The sequence below is a fragment of the Theobroma umbraticum genome, unplaced genomic scaffold (assembly GCF_002168275.2).
Source record: "Theobroma umbraticum cultivar Fairchild unplaced genomic scaffold, ASM216827v3 scaffold_44.0, whole genome shotgun sequence".
Classification (NCBI taxonomy): Eukaryota; Viridiplantae; Streptophyta; class Magnoliopsida; order Malvales; family Malvaceae; genus Theobroma; species Theobroma umbraticum.
Window position 1 is genome coordinate 3671915 of NW_018397255.1, and position 19969 is coordinate 3691883.

The following is a 19969-nucleotide window of genomic DNA, read 5'->3' on the forward strand; positions in this document are numbered from 1 at the left end:
ATGTATATACATTTTCATTAATGGAGGAAAGTAAGTGGTCACTTTTGACTTATGCAATTTTCTGCTATATGAATGAATTTCCTTTGCTTCTATTGGCAGGCACTTAGATACATGAATTATTTCATTTTCTCTGCTTGTCTCTCTAACCCAGCTGCACCACCTTTCACAATTAATCACAATTATGATTAACAAAAAAAAAAGTAGATACATGAATTCCCTTTAACAAACGTAGGCAAAGTGTGTTGAAGGTCTATTTTTTGATGGCTTCTCCTGGGCAAGTTGTCAACATGATTTTGAGATGATACGCATCAAGGAATAGCATCTTAAAATCATGTGCTTTTTTTGTATCCAGGGAACTTATCCCTGTTTTCTATCGATGAAATCCATTAACGTTTAGAAAAAAAAACTTAGGCAAAGTAATTAGTTAGTTACAAAGAGAAATAAGAATATGTGAAGGATACTATAGCCTATTTATGCCTTCTAATTATATGCTTATGGGGCTGAAATGTGCTCCTGAGGTCACTTACCCGTACCCAAATCCATTTTTTGACTGAGGTTGTTGTTGTTGAGCAGCTAGTGATCTAAAATATCAGTTATATTTTCAAAGAATAAACACTGATTTTGTTGTGAAGGTTCAAGAAAAGAAAGCTAACAGGGAAAACAGAGAAGAGAACTTAAGAAAAAGGAACTAACACCCTGAATTTTTATTAATTGAAAGAGTATAGACAATACTCCGTAAGCAGTAAAACACTTCAATACATGATTCAAACACAGCGTCATTAACTCTTCTGCTATACTCTAACACACTGCAGAAGTCACACTTCATGTCTGTACATGAATACGCTGCATGTCACTGTCACAAAATAAATAACAAGTAATCTATGAAAATAACTGATACAAGCATGTGCAAGGGTGCATAAGGGTGAGTGATGCAAGTCTCACTCCCAACCGTTATTGACATGACTTTTTCTAGCTTTGTAAGAACCAGTGACTTGCCTATTTCCTCTTAAATTGTTAGTTCTACAGACAAAAATAACATGTCTGCGTAGAATGAAGATACAAAGAAGTCATTTTCATCTTTTCGATTAAAACAACTCAACTGTGATTTTTCAATAAAGAAATTCTCATTCAAAACTTTGAAACTACCTCCTTTAGATGCATTGGCCTTCAAATACAACAAATTACTTTCAAATCTTCTTCTGTTCTTCCTCTATGTCTATGTTAATGAACCCTAAAAGAAATTAGCATAATGCAAGGAAGCACAAAACTTGTTATTTTCTTCATCTTCACCATCCGTCTCTTCTCCTTCTACTTCTTCGATCCTTTGACCCAAACTTCCCATGCTGCTTATAGAGCCTTTGCTTTTAAGATATCCTTTCCTTCACTACACGCTATTATACTAGCATATATTGCTTGGAAAGTTTTTAAGCTTCCAAGGCCATACTATTTTTTCTTGGTTGTTACCATCCACTTCTTTCTTTCAACAAACAACCCTTTTGAGGTAAACCCCTGCAGGCACTTGGAGACGAAGGCAAACAGTGTAGGTTATGCACAAATCCTCGCTTCCACAGCAAATTTTCTACTTGTTACGTGGCTACTTCTTAGGTAGTCCTATTCAAGTTAGAGAATAAAACCTTTTTTGGATTGAGTTCTCATTTAATAGGTTCTTTGGTATGTATGTAACGATAACCTTTTGATCTAAGTCTGAATCTCCAACCGTGACTATTGTTTTTTGATCTTGATTATTCAGTACTAGACAGGAGAAATCCTTTGGATTGGCTTAGGCAGTGGGAGCTGTGACTATGACCTAAGTCTAAGATTCACGCCATACTTTGTTCAGTACTGATATTCTCAACTAGTGAGAAAATTTTCCTTATGATGCTAGGTCAAAATGAACTGTTATTTTTCTTTTCATTATTATTGTATTTGGGATCATGCTTATAAATGCATGAATAATAGTAAATGTATACATTTTTGTTAATGGAGGAAACTAAGTGGTAATTTTTACCTTACGCAATTGTCTGCTATATGCATGAATTTCCTCTGCTTCACTTAGAGACGTACGTGAAGTATTTCCTTTTCTCTGCTTGTCTCTCTAACCCAGCGGCACCACCATTCACAATTAATCACAATTATGATTAAGCAAAAAATCTTAGGTGCATGAATTCCCTTTAACAAACTTAGACAAAGTAATTGGTCAGTTACAAAGAGAGATAAGAATATGTGAAGGATACCATAGCCTATTTATGCCTTCTAATTATATGCTTATGGGGCTGAAATGTGCTCCTGCAGTTCTCACTCTCACAGAGGCTATTGAGCATAACTTTCTAAAACAACAGAGGCAGACTTATTATTCCTGTTGACAAATGAAATTCGTATATTCTTAGTAGAATTTTGTTATACCAATAAAGCAATAACATGCTCCCTTATTAAATTATACAATACAATGGCATTTTCTACTACAACAGTTTACCTGAGATCACAATCAACCATGAACAAGTTATGATGAAAAGCCCCCGAGTCTGACTAAAAGTTATTTAGGGAATAATAGAACACAAGAGGAAGGTAACCTTTTCAGTTTTTATCTAACTTGTATGGGCAATATGAAACAAAATTATTCCAAGCTCTAACCTCTAGCTCAACTCTCCTATGAACTGACTCATCACCTTCAACGGTTTAAGAGTTTAGGGGTTAATAAAAGTTGGACAATCATGTAGTCCAAACTCTGAATGGATAAAGCTAAAGCAAAATCCATCGCTACAGCTGGTACATAAGCCAAAGCCAAAGGATGAAGACAACAAGAAGTCATTTTCTTCCTTTTGATTAAAACGATTGAATTCGGATTCTTCAACAAAACGTCAGCATACAAAGACTTTGGAACTACCTCCTCTTATGCAGTTGCCTTCAAATATAACCAATCCCTCAAACTTTTCTTCTGTGCTTCCTCTGTCTATCCCTAAGTTATTGAACCCCAATAGAAATTAACATGCAAGGAATCATCAAACGAGTTTTCTTCGTCATCTTCACCATCTGTATTTTCTACTCCTTATCTTATTTTCTCCAAGAGCGACTCGTTTTTATTCGTGAAGCTTCTCATCCTGCTTATAGAGTCCCTGGTCCTCACGTATTCGGTTTATCCACTGCAATTGGCTTTCCTCAGCCAGGAGCTGTTATAGAGGCCTTAATACATGCTTATATTACTTGGAAAGCTTTTACGCTTCGTAGGCCATTGTATCTTCTCTTGGTTGCTCTCGATCACTTCTTTCTTTCAACTAGAAAAGACCCTTTTTATAAGGAAAACGCGTGCACAAAGCTCCTCTTTGGGCCAAAGAAAATAGTTCATGCTGACATCTTTGCCTTCATAGTGCGTTTTTCCCTTGTTATATGGCTGGTTCTTAGATAGAGCTCTTTTATTCATGTTGGAGAATATACACGTATAAACTTTTTTATGAATTCTTCTACCCGGTTCTTTGAAATCGTATGGAAAAACCCTTTAAGCTATCTGTCCAAAACTCCAATCCGCCTATCATTACTCTTGGTAATTATTTAGTATTAGACCAGACAAACTCGTTGGATAGGCTAGGCTGCACTGCTGCAGTGAGAGCAGTGAGCCTGTGACTATGATCCAATTCTAAAATTCACTCAATCGTTATTCTTCTAGTACTGGTATATTCAAGAAGTGAGAAAATTTTCCTTGTAATGTCAGGTTGGTTTGCTTTCTATAGGATTTTCTTTGATCTACCACTTCATTTTGGATGGAAGAACCGAAGGACACAGGAAAATCACAGAGGAATCCTTAACAAAGGTTTCATTTAGCTGAAAATGAACCGTTTTTCTTTATTTTTTGTATTTCTGTAATTGTATTTGGAATCATCCATGTAAATGCATGAATTAGCGCTGAATGAATACATTTTCATCAATCGAGGAAACCAAGAATTAGCTTTCGATTAGGACATTTTCTGGTCTAATCAACTCAAAGAAAAGATGATTTTTGGTTTCGATGATCAATGTTATTAAGAAAGGCCGGTAGAAACATTTCGTTATTCCAGAGGAGCTAAGTAAACATAACTCAGTTAAATGGAGAAATAAGATTATGTGAAGGCTCATCGTTTCTCTTAGCCAACGTGCAATATATAACCCTTGAGCTAAATGGTTTGAGGCAACCTGACATTGTTTCTTCTTACAGTATAGCTATGGGGATGAAATCTGCTCATGTGCTTCTCACAATGGCTCACTAAACAAGGACGGAATTAACTAATTTTTATTGAGAGGGCCAAACACTGAAGAATAAGAATTAAAAATTTTAAAAACTAATATGTTAAATTCAATTAAAAATCAAAAGATTGATAATGGAAATATAAAATTAAATAAAAAATTATAATATATAAAATATAAATAATTAAATACGATATATAATATTAATAATTTCTTTTTATATAATCAAGATTGTTTAAAAACTATATATTCAAGATAATTTCATTTTAACTAAATATAAAACGTAAAACACAAAAAAATATATTCAAATTAATTTCCTCTTACATAATTAAGATTAACAAAAAAAAATACATTAATAAAATTTTAAATAACAATGTAATACTACAACTTATATTTGAGAACTAAATAATAATTTATTAATTTTTAAAAATTAAAATTATAGAAAATAAAATTTATGTAATAGAAAAAAGAAGAACATGGTAAGTAGAAGTTATCACATATGACATAACAAAAATGAAAAAAAAAGAATATGATTGATGGTTTGTAGAAATTTGGGAAAGAAAATTTATAAAAACTTAGAACATATAAACAAATAGAATAAAAATAAAATAAAATAAAATAATAATAATATAAATTGAAAGAACAAAATTTAAAAAAACTTTAAAGTTGGGTGAGATAGATAAAATCATTTTATTATTTTTTATTTGCATTAGTTATTAAATAAAAAATTATTTTGAGGGGACCATTAAGAGAATATATAAAAAGTTCTAAAAATTTTATATGTAATGAACAAAAAATAAAATTATGGCCTCCCACATCTATTAAGGAGGCTCCGCCTGTCACTGAACGTAATTTCAAAACAGTAGAGACAATATTTATTCTTGTTGGTAAGTCGAATCTCCGTATTCTTAGTAGAATTTTGTTATACCAAGGAGGCGGCAAACGTGCTTCCTTATTAGCAACCCTATTCTGTCACTCAAGTCAAATGGAAAGATGCATGCCATGAATTGCATAATATCAGCTTGGAATTCTATCCTTCCAAAATTGTTATAGGTCACTTACCAAAGGCTTCAATATGATTGCAAGAGTTCCTGGAACTAAACCATGGTTAATAGGTTTTTTTTTTTTTGGAATGGCAACCATGGTTGATAGTTGTATTAGCCATTTGGCCAGGGATTAATAATTTTTGATACCCCAATTAAAAATGGGAAACTAACAATAGAAGCAAATCATTGCTAACTTTGGCCATATATGTATCAGCTATGGACAAAGTTTAATGCTTCGAATATGCCTTCAGCGACGCAGGTATTGCTGGAAACAGGCTAACCAACTCAAGCAATGGTTTGACGAAGATAATTATTATTTAGATCATTGGAACAAAACAAAGAATCCAATCTTTTAATTATACACTTTAAAATAGTTATAGGTGACAAGCGGCATTTTAGCAAACGATTGTATTAACTTTTTATCACTAAACAAATCAAGAGCTTAAAACTATGCTGACATGATTGTCAGGAAACAAACCTTTTTATTATTTTAAGTTTAAACTAAAAAAAATCTAACCAATCGTCCAAGGTTTTAGCCTTTTCTGGGTGGATGGATTTCCGAGAGAATTTTCCATCTACTGATCAATGGGTTCAGCTAAATTGTTAGACTGATACTCGGAGTTGATCCAATTGCCCTTGACTTGTTCCTAGCGTGACAGGAACAAGCGTGTGCATTAAGGTAAACTTGATCAGCCTAGTGTATGCTTTCAGAAACCATGACATAATTCTCACAGGGTGGCATTTGCTACTTTGACAGTTAATTTGAAATGGGGATCACAGTGTGAAAACAGAAAGGGACTGGATCAACAAAGGTGAAATTGAGTTATGTCATGAAACCTATGCAGTCATCAACTTATTCTAGGAATACCAAACGTATAGCCTAATCTTTACAGTTATGGTTAAAGTGAAAGGTTTAAGCACAATAATAAGTGATAACTTTGTCATAATCCTCATGTACTAAGGCAGATAGCATGGTTAGAACCAGAAATTAATACTTTAGAGGTTTGATACTTACGTGGATGGCATGACTTAAATTAATTAAAACAAGATTGCCCTCTTGTCCTTCGGTTTTGTTTTTTTTTTTTAGATTTAAGCCATATAAAGGTAGATAATGCTATGTTCTATTTCTTCCTTCACTTCGACTGCATGCATGCTGAGGCTTGACCCAAAAATAAATGTGAACCCTTCTTAAAAGAAAGTACATTGAATAGGGTCATTGGCAAGTGTGGGCTATATACATGTTTCTAAAAGAAGACCAAGTAAACCTGATGACCTATATGATCGAATTTTGAGTTACCAAATCCAACATCATTATAGAAAACGAAGACAATGATTTTAAACTGATATTAGTTGTAAAAACCGAAAATAAACATTTTCCTATCTTCGACGAAACTTCAGGATGGATGTTGCAGATTTCAAAGACAGAAAATGGGTTACTGAAACTTTGATTGGTGATTGGTTCTACAATGTTGTGTTATGTAGGATCACTTGACCAAGTAGAACACTGTATATGAGGGACATCCCAATCTTCCAATCTGTAAAACACAGCTTTTAATTCTGCTAATGGGATTACAGCTCATCCTAATCGTCTTTACACGTTTGTGGAAATCGACAGTTCGATTTTAATTGGTTTGAGAATTTGGATTACTTATATCTGACCATATTAGTTGAATCAAATTATATTTTCTTGTCACGGACATGTTTTCTGGCAGAGTACTGGCCATTTCTTATCAGGATCATCCATGATCTAGTATGATGTTGAAATTGTTAGATATATATAAGTGTATACTAGATTAAAATCAATTTAATCTTTCATGATTAAAATGATAAATTAATGTAAACCAAATAGGATTTACATAGTATTAGTTCTAAGTGCCTTTAAAATATCATTTTAGCATCGTGTTATACTAGATTGTTTATTATTTTATATATTACTGAATTAATTGAACTTCATAATTGAGCTTGATTTAATTTTATACATCATTAATATATTGTCACAATATTTCATTTTCCATGTCTTTTTTTTATCAAATATTATTTGCTTTTTACTATTTACTTTTGTACAATTTAATAAGGTAATTAATTTTAATTAAAGAAGTAAAAAGTGATAAAGAAAATATAAATAGTAAAGCGATTAACTGTATGGGATGGCTATTATTATTATTTTTTTACTAGAGTAGCCAATGTGCAATTTTTCCTTGATGTTGCGTCCATGGTAACAGACAAGAAGAGAGACGGAGGCAGACGAAGATGAGGGGTTGTTCCGCTGCATTATTTTAAGCCGAAATTTTAATACATTAATTACCCTCCACCACCAAAACAAAAGAACAATAATACTTGTTAATTAATACCAATTATTTTAACATAAATTTGATAATAAACTTTTGGATTATTCTAATTCAATCTTCTTTCTTAGCAAATTAAGCTCCTCTAGTTTCCACATTGTGAAGTCAAACCTGTATTATCAACCTCTTTTCCTTCCTCTACGCTTTGTTTCATTTGTATGTCATCACCGCCGTGTCTGGAAATAATCATTAGAAGACTTTTGACATGTTTCCATTGATACAATAACTGTCAAGATGAACGCCTTCTTTTGATCTCAAGTACTGGAAAAAAATGTCTGTATTACTTCAGATACGTTGATCATGAGAGCCAAAGTAAAAACAGCTTGTCTTAAGAATGGTTGAGCTATTGGTTTTGATCAGAAGGGTTAGCCTGGTAGTTGCTGAAAGTTCGGTAACTTGGTTGGCTTGATTATGATATTGATAACCCGATGGGGCGTGCTCCATTTAAGATGAGATGATGATGGAAGAGTTGGTTTACGGGGCTTTAAGAAGATGTTATGTGTTTTTTATCCTTTGTTTCGTCATTCTTCTTCCATCAATAAGTGCACAAGGTTAGTATCAGAACACATTTTGTTATGTTGTTCATCATAGATCAGACAAAAATTCTTGACCATGTTCTTGTAAGACACTTTTCTAGGATTTGAACTAAATTTGTTTAACAAAGTTTGATGCTATTTTGCCTGAATAAATGTTCCAGAACTTAGTACATGAAAGAATGAATCTAGTCTGTAACGTGTATATTGTGCCAATAGCTCTCAAATCTGATTATCTTTAAAGAAACAGTCAACGAGGTCCATCTTGTCTATGGAACGTTTTGTCAGAATATATATAGGACAACCTGGATCAAGATCCAATTATAATTAACAAATTTCCACATATGATGTTATTATTGATAAAAAGAAATAATCAGGGTTTATAAAGGTTAGATCTTCCTTGCAAATTAGTGAAACTGCAAGAGAATCAGTTTAATTACATGTTCTGGTAGAGTCTGACTCTAGGTCATAACTTGTGAGGTTGTTGATGTTCTAAATTGGTTTTCCAACCTGATGTTAGAGTTGACCAAAATATGTGATGCTCAAAGCTATAATTACATGCAGGCTTTTTGAGCATAGCATGCTGCGCTGAATCAAGTTTTACAAATAACAGCATACATTGGGTACCTGACGACCAATGGTTTAGAGACAGGAAAAGTTGCAGTAACTTGAACAAAGGCAACGAAAGAGCTCGGATTTTTGACATCGAATCAGGGAAAAGATGTTATAGCTTAGCGACAATAAAAGATCAGGACTATCTGATAAGGGGTTCATTCCCTGTCGGTGAAACAGAGGGGGCTCAGTTAGACTCTTTGTTTGGTGTTTCCATAGGCGTCACACCACTACACCTGGTGAACTCATCGGAGGGCTCGGTGGTGGAAGGAATTTTCCAAGCTGCTGATAGCTATACTGACTTCTGCTTAGTGCATGTAAAGGGGGATCCCTACATATCGAGTCTTGAGCTAAGGCCTTTGAATGGTTCAGCGTATCTAAAGGATAAATCATCCAGTATTCTGAAGCTGGTTAACAGAACTGATCTAGGGGGCATTGGAGAGACCAGGTATATGATTTCTGTATCCTTAAAACCCATAAACAAGAATGATAAGACTAGTGTCCGAATAGCAAGCACTATAATGATTCTAGAAGGCTGAGCAATGAAAGGACATAAAAGCAGGAATAACATGTTTCTTACAACAACAAAACCAAGCCCAAGGCATCGTTTTGATTGCAGATTTAACCTTTACGATGTTGGCAAGAGTGGTGCTTCAATCAAAAGAAAAATCAAATTGATTTTTTCCCCCTGGCTGAAACTAGAATTGCTGCCACGAATAACTGAATAATTTCTGCATTCCTAATTCTACTCTGATTCTATTCATGATTCGATATACTAACATGCAACATCTTCAACTACGCATCTCTTCACTAGATCAACTTGCACACAGCAAAAGTGTAAACACAGTATCAAGTCACGAACTATGTTTATTAAGGCTACTTGCCAATTTCAGGTACCCAGAAGACGGATATGACAGAATTTGGAAACCAGCATCAAGTCTTTACTCACCGGCCAACTCCTCTGTTACTATCCACAACAATGCTAATACAACAGTGCCGCTCAAAGTTCTACAAACAGCTGTTACAGATTCAAACCAATTGGAGTTCCTGCAAAATGGCCTTGATAATGAAGACTATAACTACACAGTGATCCTCTACTTTCTTGAGCTCAATGACACTGTCACAAGAATTGGTCAGAGGGTGTTTGATATTTACATCAACAATGAGAGGAAAGAGGATAATTTTGATATATTGGCTAATGGATCGAACTATCGAGAGGGTTTTTACAATGTGACAGCTAAAGGGTCTCTGAATTTGACCTTGGTTAAGGTATCGAATAGATCTGAATTTGGACCCATTTGCAATGCCTTCGAGATCTTGCAGGTGCGTCCAAGGGATCTACAGACTGACTATGATGATGGTAAGTCTTAACAAAATGTTTCCTACTTTTTTCTCTCTTTTTTCTTGTTTCTTTAATGGTCAAGTTTACTTGTTTCTTTAATGGTCAAGTTTACTTATACTAATGTTTATGCTTCAGAGTTTATCTAGCAATCAAGATTCTCACTCATTTCTTTCTCTTTAGTGATTGTGATAAAGAAGGTAAAAGAGGAGCTGTTAATGCTTAACCAGGGGAATACCTTAATAGATTCTTGGTCAGGAGATCCATGCCTTCCTGATCACTGGCAAGGTCTGACCTGCAACTCTAATGGTTCCACAGTCATCACAGATCTGTAAGTTGTTTTACTCTTCCTTTCAAGATTTACCACATGGCTATAACGAATTCCCATGTTCTCTTGATTCTTGCTTTCAAGTGTAGATGTACTGAAAATTAGTTCCCTGTTCCATATTACTATATAATTTCAGGGATCTTTCTGCAAGTAAATTTCAAGGGCCAATTCCTCCGAGTATCACAGAACTGACCCACCTGAAAACATTGTACGATCTTCAATGCTCTCTGCTATTGGTTGTTTGTATTGTCTACTAAATAGCACGAAAGCCACTAATTTGTATTCTGTTACTTGATTGTCACTTTGTAGGAACCTGAGCGACAATTACTTCAGAGGCGAGATTCCAACATTCCCGCAATCCTCCAATTTGACATCAGTGTAAATTTTCTCTTCAAACTCAAATTTCACCACTTAAATCCACAGAAATCTATTAATAAAATGATATTTGCAAATATTAAGAATTGGAAAGACAATAGTTCTATGTTCTATTATTCAACTTGCTAACGCCATTCCCAACCATATCAAATTTCTTCCCGAGAAAGTTTTATGCTTCATATATTGATTGATTTACATATCATTTTCAGGGATATAAGCAAAAATGAACTCGTGGGATCGCTACCAGAATCTCTTATCTCACTTCCAGACTTGAGTATATTGTGAGTTGTTTCCTACAAAAGTTTAATTTTGTGCTGCAAAACTAGCTATTATCTGTTTGAAACTACATATAGATTCGTAACTCTATGATCTTGTTATTTCTTTCCCAGATATTATGGATGCAATCCTCAACTCGACAATGACCTCCCATCTAGCTTGAACAGCTCAAAACTAACCACTGAGTACAAAACTAGTCCATTTTCTGTGACTTTGAAGAACAACAGAAGCATTTAAAACAAAATTAACTGATGTTTTTGCATCTACGTTTTAGCTCTGGAGCATGTCAACGGAAATCAAGTGGTCCAACAAAAGGAATTGTCATTGGCACTGCTGTATGTGGAAGCGCTGTAGTTACTATTGCTCTTGGAACTGTTATTGTTTGCCTTTACAGACAAAAACTAATGGCTAGGAGAAAATGCAATCGAAATCGACTCGTCATGGCAAAGAGTGAGTAAATCCATTCCTTCTTTACTCATTGATCTCTTAAATCCATGTCAGGAAGCTAATACAAACTAATTAAATTTCTAAGTTTTTGCATGAAAGTGTCTGGTGATTTTTAAGTGTTTTTCCAGTGTGTATTATGTTCTGTCAAAGTAAATGATTTACCTTAGCTCCTTGAAAATGCAGATCTGGTGTTCTCCATACCTAGCACGGATGACGTTTTTGTTAAGTCAATATCTATACAGACATATACTCTAGAGTACATTGAGATTGCCACCCAAAAGTACAAAACCTTGATTGGTGAAGGAGGCTTTGGATCTGTGTACCAAGGTACTCTACCTGACGGCCAGGAGGTTGCAGTGAAGGTCCGATCAGCTACCTCAACTCAAGGAACTAGAGAATTTGAGAATGAGGTAAGAGTTATTATTAATAAATCATCAGCTTAGAATCCTACATTTATAGCTTCAATACAACGTTGAAAATATGCAACTGATAACTATTTTTAATATATCTATAGCTAAACCTTCTTTCGGCTATTCGGCATGAAAATCTGGTGCCTCTTCTTGGTTGTTGTTGTGAAAACGACCAACAAATCCTTGTTTATCCTTTCATGTCCAATGGCTCTCTGCAAGATCGCCTCTATGGTACTTTTCATTAAAAGCCCTTATATTTTATTTCTTGTCTTGTTCATCAATTGTTGATCATCAGTATTTAATAGGTGAAGCAGCCAAAAGGAGAATTTTGGACTGGCCAACTAGGCTTTCAATTGCTCTTGGTGCTGCTCGAGGCAAGTAACTCGTGATGCTAAGCTATTTATGCTTTATATGATTTCTCTACTCTTAACAAAATAAGAATATTGATCCTATTGAAGTGTCTAATAAGCATTTGTAATCTTCAGGTTTGATGTATCTCCATACTTATGCGGGGCGTTGTGTTATACATAGGGATGTAAAATCAAGCAACATACTTTTGGACAATAGCATGTGTGCTAAGGTAGCAGACTTTGGTTTTTCGAAATATGCTCCTCAAGAGGGGGACAGTAATGCTTCCCTTGAAGTAAGAGGCACCGCCGGATACATGGATCCAGAGTAAGAATCAATCTTTCCTAGCTGATTCAGATTCTGTTGAACTGTGCTGTTTCTACAACAGCAACTTGATTATAGAAACTATAGTCAACCTCACCATAAAACAAAAATGGTTTTCCATTGCCTACTTTGTCTTTAAAAAATTTTATAAGAAGCCTGACTCTTAACTTTGTGCTGTTATTAAGGTATTATTCAACCCAGCAACTATCTGCAAAAAGTGATGTCTTCAGCTTTGGTGTTGTTCTCCTTGAAATTATAAGCGGAAGGGAGCCTCTTAACATACAGAGGCCACGGAATGAGTGGAGTTTGGTTGAATGGGTATATCTGATCTCATGTTTTCTCGTTTCTAGATTGTTGAATTCATAAAACTCCTTTGCTAGAAATTTCTTTCTATCATTCTTAAACCAAATGCAAGAGAAGAGATTAACAAAGAGACACCTTTGCATGCAGGCAAAACCTTATATAAGGGAGTCAAAGATTGATGAAATCATCGACCCCAATATAAAGGGAGGGTACCACGCCGAGGCAATGTGGAGAGTAGTTGAGGCGGCATTGGCATGTATTGAGCCTTTCTCTGCTTACAGACCATGCATGGCTGACATCGTTCGAGAGCTAGAGGATGCTTTGATCATAGAGAACAATGCATCAGAATACATGAAGTCCATAGATAGCATATATAGCTTGGGAGGGTCCAATCGCTACTCCATAGTTATGGAAAAAAAGATGGTTCTAATGCCTACCCCAACTACATCAGAACCCTCACCTATTAACACACAAGCCTTGGCTCCTCCAGAGCCAAGATAGTAGATGGACGGATGAAATATTTATCAATTTACAAATGATAATCAGCTAACAGGAAGAGTATCCAATGCTTTTTCAATGAACAACTCCGCACCCTCATCTATTCCATTTATTTTGAAGTTAAAGTGTTTACTATTGCAGCAGACCTTAATGTTGTGTCAATACACATTCCCTGTTTCCTCCCCTTCATTCCCCACTCTTCTCAGTTAATCAGCCAAGTTGTTGCATCTTCTTTTGCCCACCACTACATAGTTAGGCCAAAGACGCAACACTAAGCTAGACATTTGACATGATTTAAGCTATAAAGATCTAATTGGTGACTTTAGTCTAAATAAGTTATATACTTACACCACCATATTCAATTTCAGAATTGTTAAGCAACTGACGGCTTTCCGTGCTTAAGAATAAACATGTTACAATATGAAGCCAGACTAGACTCAACTGCAGGGGATGTTAAAGCAAGAGCTTCAAATGTTTAAACTAGCATTATATAACATACAAGAGACCTTTTAACCAACCAAAATTCATACTGGAAATGTGGGATAATTATTACAAAGATGAATGAACTGATGACAAAGCAAGCCAAAAGCAGCCATTTTAGCTACTATTCATTTAATGTCCTTGAGCAGACTAACTAACAAAGCAGTTAAGAGGTATAGATTAAGTGAAATAAATCTAAATTTTAGATGAACGCAACTGTTTTAACATTACCACAGAGCCAATTGAATTTTTTTTTTTAAATTTAAGTTTCTTTCTTTTTCCTTGATAAAATTCAAATCTGGATCCACTGGAGTCCACAAGTTGGTTTTCTTCTGGTTAAGGAGATAACCACCATCACTATTAAATTAACTTTTCCATTATCTATAAAGGCCGGAGTCAGAACTTTCAGCTGCCAAGCACTGTTTCAGCATCTTCCTCAGAATGCAAGTTACCAATCTTTCTTTCTTTCTTTCTTTCTTCATTTCGATTGCTAAGACTGTGGAAGTAAAGATTTGAACTTAAAGCATCATTTTTGTAGGTAAGATTGGCTAACTCTTAGGTTTCAGTCTATGCCACAACCAAAAATTGTCATTGGGAAGAATGTGTGCCTTTATTAAGTAGCAAAAAGATGAAACAAAAAAGTAGCCCCAAAAAGATCTCTCAAAAATGGTGCAATGAAGAATTGAAAGAGACAAAGGCAAAGATGATTCACTGAAATTTTCAAACAGCAGATAATGTCTTACAAACACGACAAGCAAAAATTCACTTGTTAATATATTATAGACAAAAAAGGACTTTGTTTTCGAAAACTTTAGTGGGAACAGAATCACGACAAAGACATGGAAACAATACAATTGAAATACAAATTACATACTGAAAAGAGAAGGATTAGCGGAAGCAGTTCCCACTTGAACTTCAAGAAGCTCCAAACGACGTTCCAGGGTATCCAGTTTCTCGTTCAATGACGCCAATTTGCTCTTCGTTGTAGCCTCTGAAAAGTGAAAACAAGCATTTACTAAAAATAAAAAAGGTAAAAAATAGTAAATTGAACTTGAAAATCATATAAAGGAATATAAAAAACAAGAGAGGATATATTTACCGAATTGGAGGAGAAATTCGAAGAGGCGACGAACATTGAGGGAAACGTGAGAGATGAATTCGCGATTCCCCCAATCGGCTTGCACCGCTATCCCTACGTTTACGGCGTTCGTTATTCCCCCTGCTCTTGCCATTTCTTTCTTCTTCCCCTTTTTGTTCTTGTTCCTAAAAAGAATCGCCGACTTTTACAGATCTTCCTCGTCTGTTAGCTGTTTTTTCTTGGATATTCGTTTTAAATTTTGTTGAGAGAGAAAATAAAAGATATTTTTTTTCTTTTTGTGCAATAAAATTGGATCCGGTTTGGTTGGTTGGTTGGTTGGTTTGGGTTAGTTGTGGAGTTGTAAGTGGCGGGTTTTGCTTCGGGTGTTGACTTTGCCCGACCGCCCCTTTACCAAATAAAAATGATCTGACTTTGTATGATTATTTATATAACAAACTTACAATTTTAATCTTTCTTTCATGGCAAGCCCTCCTCAGTCATAATGAAATTTGATTCTTTAATAAAGATATTTATTTATCTATTTTATAGTTATCAGTTCTATCCTATTTACAAATGCTTGCAATTGGTTGTGATTTTTTTTAAAAAAATTCTGTTGTATATTTTATTTTATAATATTAAATTTCTTTTATAAATTGATGTAACATGATTTTTAATATTAAAAAGTAAAAAAAATAAAAATTAATTTTGATATATTAAAAAATAAAATATTATTAGAATGAACAAAGAACATGAAGGGAAAAGAGTATTAACTTATTGTGACATGTGGATGCTCTCTAGCTTTGTTAAGTAGTGAAGTGAAGGGGCAGTTTTTAAATGTGCTCTACTTTGGAAATATTATCAGCAAATTTGCCTTTGAAGCAAAGATCCAATATAAATATCCCAAAAATAATCCCATCAACCAAACAAAATCATTCATGGACATTTTGCTTTTACCATCTCCAATTTTGCTTGTGAGTATAAACAAATTGGTATCGTATATAAGTTATAGCAGCCAAATGCATAAGCAGATAAAAGAACCAGAAATGGAAAATATTTCACCAGAAGAGATGGCAAAAGGGTAAGTCCCAAGAAAATTCAGGATTAAATATCTTCAGGTTAAAGACATCTCTAAGTGCTATTCCCAATCTTTATTCTTTTCTTATCTTTTCAGGGCAATAAGCAAGCAGAACCCTTGAGACTAGTGAAGATAGCTTGAAAAGCTAAATAAAACACAAATGTAGTCTATAACAGAAGCTTAAATGACCTTCCATGACCTTGAATGGCAGCTGAAAAACAGCTCATGGTCAGGCTGTGACTGGTAACAATCCATTGTGCCTGAGCAATGCCTCTGGTGAAGGTTCGCGTCCACGGAATTCAACAAAGATCTGGATGGATCATCATCTCATGTTAAGAAGACGTAATCGACGCACTCTACATTACAAGTTACAGTGTCTAACAAATTGAAACAGAAAATACAAAGCATAGTGTTTCTCTTATTGAGAAACTGCTCAGAGAGGGAAAGAAACAGAAAACATGATTTAAATTTTCACAATTAGGAATGTCAATGTGCAATTTGTATAAACTAACCTCTAATGGTGCTTTTCCACCTCCAAGAGCAAGAATGGTCTCCCGGAACTTGCGGCCAGTTTCTTTAACCGCCTGTTGGAATACAATTACACATAACTGAGCATATATTTTCCTTCTTTTTTTTTCAAAAAGAAATTTACTAATAATAACAGGACCATGAATATGGTTTAGCAAGCTCTCATGCAGAGTTTTTGAAGGAAAACACAGAGAAGAATCACTGTATGCAACACAACAGCACTCTAGGTGAGGATCTGCATTCAATGATTATGTTGTGCATTTGTAGTGCAATGAACATTATGCAGAATCCCTCACCAATTGCAGACACAGGCACAAACATAAGAATTGGTAAAATAACAAAGAGGAGTCAAATCTGCTTAATGATTTTACTCTATTTGATGCATACAGTTGAAAAGGAAAAGATATAAAAGAGGATGGAGGATTGTAAAAACCAATCCTGAACAGCCTTTTCAACTGACATACCTTGCTGTCTTCCAATCCAGCATCCTCAAATGCTGAGAAAGCATCTGCAGACAACACTTCTGCCCACTGCAAAATTAGCATTTCTGATTTCAGTTCACATAGCAAAGGGCAAAGGAAAAGGAAAGAAAAGGAGAAACAAGAATACAAATTACCCACAGCTCTTAAAAAGATCACATGAATTTAGCAGACAAAACTTAATACTAGCTAGACTGCAGAAGTAGGCTACAGAGAGATAACAAAAGGGAGAAAGATCATAAATTATTTAGTCTTTTTTAGATTGTAGACAATCGGACCTTGATAGCTAGTTCCAATCATGAACAATTCAAATATTTCTCCACAGATGTACTTTTCTAAGAAACCTTGATAAAAAATAAAATATACCTTGTAGCTGTAGTATCCAGCAGCATATCCACCTGATATTCACAAAAGCAAACAAATTTAAAAATCTCCTAGGTAAAATTTGCACAGAAATAGTAAAAAATACATTTGACAATTGTTCTATGAGCACAAGGGGGTGGGGGGGGATCAGAAGAAAAAGGAGCAAACCTGCAAATATATGGTTGAAACCACAGAGGAACCTATCTTCTGGCAATGGGGAAATCACTTGTGTTCTTTTGGAAACTCTGTGATCAACATCATAAACAGATTCTGGCCCACCAGGTATATATTTTGTATGAAGCTCCAAATCAAGGCTAGCAAATCGAAGCTGCAAAATAAGAAACAGTTAGAAATGACCTGTCAAGCGTTCAAATACTGGACCAAACACTAATGCAGTTCACCAAATATTACAATCTCCTTTCATTAAAGTAAGGCAACAACATACAAAGTCACAAAGTGCACCCGAGCATTTGGCTCATTGGTTGGTGCATAATCCCCCTGCCTAAAGAGCAAGATTTAAATCCCCCCTGCCCCAATTATAAAAAAAAAAAAGAAATAAAGAGTCACAAAGTTTTAAAAATACATTATCACAGAGTTGCACAAGGTGGTAAACACAAATGAAGAAAAAGATACGTTTAATGCATCCACAAAAATCATCTAACATCATCCATTTCTGTAGCACTACATGGTTTGCATAGACACAAAGTACCCTCTATAATGCTTTAAAATATGGATGTATCCAGACAAGATAGATCTGTAACTGGTTGATATCAAAGGGAGCGCAGTCAAATCAGTCCAACATTGAGGTAGGAGAGGGGGTGGAAGAAGAGATAGGAGGCACAAGAGGAAAAAAAAGGAAGAGAAAGATAAAGGAGGAGAACATGGTGCTAATGAACTCTCACAAGGAACACTGCATATATTAAGGAGCAGGCTTCTGTTTAACCACAAGCCATCCTCAGGAAACACATTGTTTCTGCAGAGATACACACACCAAAACTGACATGAGGGCAGAACAAGTTCAACTGACCTGACGCAGACTTAAAGAACCAGCACGGAAAGTCCTTGCAGCAAGGAGCTTCAAGTACACCTCCTCAGGGAGACTCTCCCCTGTTTCATAATGCTTTGCAATGCTCAGCAATGTTTCCCTGAAGCAAACAAAAGACAACTTGAATAAAAATCTACTTAACAAAAGTTATAATTGATTTAGAAAAAGGAAATGCACATAATAGTAATGGAAATATCCAAGAATGTGGAATAGGAAATATATTCGGACAAACTAATTAGAGAATGTAGAACATTTACATGTTTGACCATGATTCTGCCTACGGGCCACAAAATAATAAGAACAAATAGATCAAACAAGCTCAAGCTCACGGTCATGTGGGTCAAATAGCCACACCTTCTCCTAACCCATTGTCAGATCATAAACATTAAGATCAAATGCAATATGATTAACTACTAACAGAGTAGTAAAAACACTATGGAGTTGCATAAAGCCAAAACCACAAACAACTAAGAAGCCATATAATACACAAGAAGAAGATGGTATGCTTTACTAAGCCACACCTAATATGATAAGTAACTATATAGGGCCTTGTATGCATATCTTCCACATGTATGTATCACACCCAATTTTGTTTCTTTTGGCAACAAAAGGCAAATGTAGTCTGAAGAAATCCAAAAGATACAGATTTTGCTTGTTGGAGATTGTAACCTGTGGTAACACCAATTTTCCATGAACTGAGAAGGCAACTCAACAGCATCCCACTCAATCCCCCGAATGCCAGCAACTAGACCCTCATCTTGCTTGGTCAGCATATGCTGAAGTGCATGGCCAAATTCATGGAAGACAGTCTCAACCTAGAAAGAGAAATGCCATCAGTCCACAAGGGCCAAATTATAGCAGACACTTTGAACATCCAGAAGAGTGAGATATGCTTTACAACAGCCACTATTTATACAGTAATGAGTAAAACATACCAGAATAAAAGTATATCCTATCTTATTCTATGCAATCTCACATGCAAGCACTATAATAAGATAGAACAAAGCCAAAATCTCTGGAAGCGAAATTTGAGGTCAGCTAAGCATGCAAGTGTTCATCCTCTCAGCAAGCATGTAGCCTGAGTTTAACCATAATATTATCAGAGATCAGGCTCTCCTAGAACCAGGCAGTGTAATGCACAAATGCATGTTCTTATTATGGGTATTTATTCAAAAGGGTTTTACTAGAACCATGCTTTTAAATCTAATAAGTTCTAAACAAGAAGCATCCATGCATCATGGCTTCCCAGAAAGCATGTTGTTTAAATATGCTTACAGTAGAAAAGTATGAGCTATGATCAGACTTGATCAATTGGTACTTTTAAATGGGACAAAGAACTTAATTATAGGAGACTGATTTAACTGATAACATTAATAATAAAGACACAGTGCTTAGGTGGCACAAAATGTTGGTTTTTGGGGATAAGATCAGAAGCACTACTAGGGGGGGAAAGGAATTGGGAAAGGCAGCAGATGGGGACAAACTCTAGGCTTCTGGACCTGGTTGCGCCCTGTTATTAACG

At 35.1% G+C, this 19969-nt stretch overlaps 3 protein-coding genes across 3 annotated transcripts in view; 1 reads left to right on the forward strand and 2 right to left on the reverse strand.

The window, feature by feature from the left end:
- The first annotated feature begins 8060 nt into the window (after positions 1-8060).
- On the forward strand, positions 8061-13441 carry LOC110409581 (nodulation receptor kinase-like). Its single transcript, XM_021418969.2, has 15 exons — positions 8061-8157; positions 8704-9199; positions 9645-10111; positions 10274-10421; positions 10555-10626; positions 10728-10796; positions 11003-11074; positions 11183-11254; positions 11344-11519; positions 11700-11926; positions 12031-12157; positions 12232-12300; positions 12412-12601; positions 12784-12916; positions 13049-13441. Exons 1-15 carry the CDS (start codon positions 8061-8063, stop codon positions 13400-13402), a joined length of 2769 nt encoding a protein of 922 aa, XP_021274644.2. The 3' UTR covers positions 13403-13441.
- A 1128-nt stretch (positions 13442-14569) lies between these two features.
- Positions 14570-15277, reverse strand: BRK1 (BRICK1). Its single transcript, XM_021418594.2, has 2 exons — positions 14979-15277; positions 14570-14870 (listed from the first exon to the last, which is right to left on the reverse strand). Exons 1-2 carry the CDS (start codon positions 15109-15111, stop codon positions 14746-14748), a joined length of 258 nt encoding a protein of 85 aa, XP_021274269.1. The 5' UTR covers positions 15112-15277; the 3' UTR covers positions 14570-14745.
- A 748-nt stretch (positions 15278-16025) lies between these two features.
- The window catches only part of LOC110409296 (Zincin-like metalloproteases family protein), a 7946-nt gene continuing 4002 nt past the window's right edge, over positions 16026-19969 (reverse strand). Inside the window, exons 11-17 of the mRNA XM_021418593.2 lie at positions 19117-19262; positions 18430-18547; positions 17571-17730; positions 17406-17437; positions 17025-17090; positions 16545-16616; positions 16026-16342 (exon numbers count right to left, since the gene is read on the reverse strand). Of these exons, the coding sequence (XP_021274268.2) occupies positions 16262-16342; positions 16545-16616; positions 17025-17090; positions 17406-17437; positions 17571-17730; positions 18430-18547; positions 19117-19262 (675 nt within the window). The 3' untranslated portion in view covers positions 16026-16261. The remainder of the gene's footprint in view (positions 16343-16544; positions 16617-17024; positions 17091-17405; positions 17438-17570; positions 17731-18429; positions 18548-19116; positions 19263-19969) is intronic.

Bases quoted from the DNA above. Each gene is read 5' to 3' on its own strand.
- BRK1 (XM_021418594.2), bottom strand. From the start codon at position 15,111: ATGGCAAGAGCAGGGGGAATAACGAACGCCGTAAACGTAGGGATAGCG. The intron at 14,871-14,978 runs GTAAATATATCC...TTCACTTTTCAG, and splicing joins CGAATTTCTCCTCCAATTCG to AGGCTACAACGAAGAGCAAA.
- LOC110409581 (XM_021418969.2), top strand. From the start codon at position 8,061: ATGATGATGGAAGAGTTGGTTTACGGGGCTTTAAGAAGATGTTATGTG. The intron at 10,627-10,727 runs GTACGATCTTCA...GTCACTTTGTAG, and splicing joins CTGACCCACCTGAAAACATT to GAACCTGAGCGACAATTACT. The intron at 11,075-11,182 runs GTGAGTTGTTTC...TTTCTTTCCCAG, and splicing joins CTTCCAGACTTGAGTATATT to ATATTATGGATGCAATCCTC.